Source organism: Helianthus annuus, chromosome 15 (genome assembly GCF_002127325.2).
Source record: "Helianthus annuus cultivar XRQ/B chromosome 15, HanXRQr2.0-SUNRISE, whole genome shotgun sequence".
Classification (NCBI taxonomy): Eukaryota; Viridiplantae; Streptophyta; class Magnoliopsida; order Asterales; family Asteraceae; genus Helianthus; species Helianthus annuus.
The window spans coordinates 35,461,078-35,465,608 of record NC_035447.2 but is presented as its reverse complement, the minus strand read 5'-3'; the positions used below and the strand labels follow the sequence as shown (position 1 = coordinate 35,465,608).

At 38.2% G+C, this 4,531-nt stretch overlaps 1 protein-coding gene across 1 annotated transcript; it reads right to left on the bottom strand.

Annotated features, from left to right (window-relative positions):
* Nucleotides 1–3,488: 3,488 nt before the first annotated feature.
* On the bottom strand, nucleotides 3,489–4,190 carry LOC110913735. The gene has a single exon (XM_022158559.1). It carries the CDS (start codon nucleotides 4,188–4,190, stop codon nucleotides 3,489–3,491), a length of 702 nt encoding a protein of 233 aa, XP_022014251.1.
* Between the last annotated feature and the right edge of the window lie 341 nt (nucleotides 4,191–4,531).

Genomic DNA, 4,531 nt, shown 5'->3' with positions numbered 1-4,531 from the left:
AAGCAGAATATATTGCACTATCACAAGCTGGATGTCAGGCACTTTGGTTGAAAGGAATTCTTAACGAACTTCAAATTAATACAGATTGTCCTCCAACGATTCTATGCGACAACAAATCAACTATAAGCTTAGCCAAGGATCCAGTCTATCACGGAAAGAGCAAACATATAAGAATTAAATATCATTTTATTCGAGAACTAATCAAGAACGATGAAGTGGAAGTTAGGTTCTGCACAACCAAAGAACAAGCAGCAGATATACTCACAAAAGCACTGTAGTTAAAGGATTTCAAACGACTTAAGGAAGCTCTGCATGTCGTCTCGATCTAGCTTACGGGAGGGAATACTAGATGATAAATATAAGCTAGATACCGAAATTATTATTTTTTATTATTAATGATATGTTATTATAGGTTAGAGACGGTTATGATAATAACCGGATATGTATATATGTATTATATCATCATACATTTATGATTACCAATTCGAATAACAAGAACACGTTCATCCCAAATTCTCTCAAACCCTAATCCATATTACAGATACAGATTCAATAGTGGATGGCCAAGATTAATTCATATCCTTCTTAGCAAGATTAAACTTTCAATTTGATCCTCACCCAATATTAACAATAGTAAATTACGAAACTTGGATTCAATAATATATGATTACCTACCTGCTGTGAAGTTGAAACCATATATATTGGTTGAGAGGTTCGATTTTGGGCTCATCGTACATACGAGATGTTGGTCCAGTGTTCAAAAGGTCTGCCCTCCCTGGTGGAGATGTAGGTTCGATTCCTGCTTTGGCTATTTTCAAGGGACATATGGGTGAAGGGACGAATTGGGGCTTTACTCCCGGGTTCGAACCTGACGGGGGTGAGGGTTTACGGATTCCATATGGTTCACGCGCATCAGGGGGCACGGTCTCATGGTGGTCGAGGAGTCGACCTTGGATATAGCTCCGAGCAGGGTACGTTTACACGTGAGATACTTTACCGTTAAAAGAAAGTAAAAAACAGAAGAAATTAACAGCAGGTCGGGCCTGGAGAGTTGGGATCGTATTAATAAAAAACAACTTTACTATTGAGTGAGTTGTGATAAAGTGACGATTTTATTCTCTTTTTGCGTGTTTTTTAGTCTCTTTACTATTAGACCACCCGTAGTGGGGGGTTATTTTTCAAAAAAAGCCAAAAAAACGCCCCCACTCCCATTACATAGGGCGTTTTGGGGTGTTATTTTTGAAAAAAAAAATTGTGTTAGCGTTATTATTAAAACGCCAAGAAGGGAGTGTGATGGGTTGACTGATCTTTGACTGGCCAATAAGAAATTAGTTAGCTTTTTTTTTTGTTTAATGATTGGAAGGGGCATTATTTGGGCATTATTCCCACTACGCCACTTTTGCAATAACGCTCCATGCTGACTGGGTTGCCACGTGTCGGATAATGCCCCATGGTGGGGACATTATTTTTCTTAACCACTACACATGGTCTTAATGCTCTAAGAAAACGATAGTGACTTTAGACCACTTATTTCAACTCTACCTTAATAATTACTCTAAAAGATTATTATATCAACCTAAACTTTTAGTGTTAATGCATTATCTTTGGATTCCGAATCAAAGTAGATAACTAAACAGGCCTAAAAGATGAAATAGATGCAAGAAGAAACAGATACAACTATACAAGATCAATTAAACATACAAGATTAATTAAACATACGAAGGGTGCTATATCATAACCCATCATTAAGAGAAAATCATCATTATCAATCAGCATACATAGATGGAAGAAAGAAAGCCAAGAACCATGAGTACGTTTCAACCACTAAATTTAGCATCTCTTTCAACAAGTTCCTTCAACTCATTAGGAAGACATTTGATTTCCATATACTCTTCTTTTTTCACCTTGGCCGTCTTGGCCAGCTTATCGGCACACTGGTTGGCGTATTCTCGCGGAACACGCTTAATAGTTATATCGTTCTTGTCAACAAATGGGACCTTTTCTATAAAAAGTAAATGCTCGTCAAGTTTTGATGAAGCTCGAGCTCGGCTTGGTTCGAGCGTACATATTTGAGCTCGAGCTTGGCTAGCCCGTAAAATCATAAACTCGGGCTGTTTTGAGAATAACCTCAAATGAGCTAAAAGCTGGACTCAAGTTCGCTTCAACATTGCTTAAATGAGCCAAAGCTCGGCTCGAGTTTGGCTCACCAATGTTATCGTCATTATTATTATATTATATGTAAAAAAATAAATTTTCTTTGGGCTCGTTTAGGCTTGCAAGCCTAAATGAACTTTGTATTTCAGGCTCGAGCCCGGGCTCGATGACTAAACGAACTCTATTTCAGGCTTTGGCTAGTTAAAGCTCGGCTCATTCGAACTTTTAATTAAGCCGATCACGACTAGCTCTCTTGAGAGTCCATGTGCTTATTTACACCCCTACTCATGCTCATGCCTCATGCCTTGGTCTAGTGAACAATCCCAACATTGATATAATGTGCTTTTGTAAGGGTATAATATGAAAATTAGAAGTAAAAAGATACAGAACAATAGATTTGAAAATTTGATGTTAAGGTCAAAATATGACGTAGTGACCTAATAGTAAAGCTGACGACATCGATGTTTTATAATAAGCCTTACGATAGACATAGTTGCTTTCTTCTAGAACAATGATCGTACTATATATTATAACATGTGTAGCGGAAGGGGAAGATAATGCCCCTATCCTAGGACATTTTATGCCATGTGGCGGTCAAGTAAGCAAATGGGCATTATTGGGCGTTTTCTAAAATGGGTGTAGTGGGAATGGGGCATTATTGGGCATTATTAGGGCATTAAATAAAATAAAGAAAAAACACCTAAAAATCTTATTGGCCAAACAAATGGAATCTCTAATCTGATTGGTCAACATTTTCCCCCTTGAGCGTGCTTTAAACAATGCGGACCCATTTTTTTATCGAAAAAACGCCCTATGTAATGGGATTTGGGCGTTTTTCGACGTTATTTTTAATTTAAAAAAAAAAAACGCCCCACTACGGGTCTTACATATCACCATTATTCCAAACATATGATAATTATATATAAAGTGATTATGCCTAGTTTGTTTGATACTAGCTACCATTATGTTTTATTTGAATAAGAAAGTAAATGCTTTTTAGACCACTTTTATTTCTACTTTGTCTTGAAAATTACTCCAAAAGATTATTATTTTATATTGAAAGTAGAACTTGAATGTTGGTGCATTATCTTTGGATTCCAAAACAAAGTAGAAACAATTAACACAGTCCTAAAAGATGAAACAGATACAAGATTAATCAGATTCAAAGATGAAACACATACAAGATAAACATAAAAAGACGACCACAATAATCCATCTTGAGAACTTTCAAACATATGGCCAGATGGACTTCTCCTTAGAGGAAGTTATTACCAATCAACACATTTAGATAGATGCGAGAAATTAAGCCAGGAACCGCGAGTAGTTTTCGATCATTAAATCAACGTTAGCTCATAAGGAAGTTCTTCGATTTCCTCATATTCTTCTTTTTTCGCAATGGCCATTTTGGCGAGCTTATGAGCATACTTGGTGCCTTCTCGCCCAATATGCTTGACTTCTATATTGTTTTTGTTAGCGAGATTCCTGCACTTGATGATGATGTGCCAGGACTTACGGACAACATCACTTCTACCGCGGTACTCGCCCACTCCATTGACATACTCGCAAGCCTGTTCATTGTCATTATAAAGAATGGCTCCTTCGAGATCAAGTTCATCTAAAAGCTCCAGCCCTTTCTGGATTGAAATAAGCTCAGATGTAAGAGTATAAGTCTCACTAACATAACCTCTAAACCCTTTGACCCACTTACCATCATGATCGAGAAGTACTCCTCCGTACCAACCTGGTCCTCGATCTCCAAGTACGAGATTACATCCGCCATCTGTGGTCATTTTGTAGGGACCTCGAGGAGGATGAGACCGCGTACTGTTTGTGCCCATGGGTACTCTTTCTAGGGTGTTGGTGTTGTCCGAAAGCAATCTAGATATGCCAATAGCAGCGACACCTACTCCGACGACGGCCGCTGTTGCTAAGGCCCCAGCACCCATGGAACTTCCACCGGACCGCCTGTTATTTTCTCGCTGAGGGTCGTCCTCCTCGGTTCCATTTGACCTTGAAGTGCTTTCAGAGGCACCCATGGTTTCTTATATTTTTAGGCATGTACCCATCCATGATATATATAGTGGTAGAATGAATCTGTGAGATGTCCCACGCACTTATTATTCCAGATTTTAATCTACATAAAAAGAAAAGAAAAAAAAAACAAAATAACAGTGCACGTCCTTTAGGTTTAACTAAAAGTACATTGCACGTCCTTAATGTTTAAAAGTTGCACTGCAAATCCTTTAAGTTTATTTTCGTTGCATTGCAAGTCCTTTATGGAAAACGGTGTTAACTTTAACCGTTAAATCCCCCATGTGCCGTCCACATGAGGGGTAGATTTGTCATTTCCCTTCATTTCCCCCCTTTAAAACCCCTG

Bases quoted from the DNA above. Each gene is read 5' to 3' on its own strand.
- LOC110913735 (XM_022158559.1), bottom strand. From the start codon at position 4,190: ATGGGTGCCTCTGAAAGCACTTCAAGGTCAAATGGAACCGAGGAGGAC.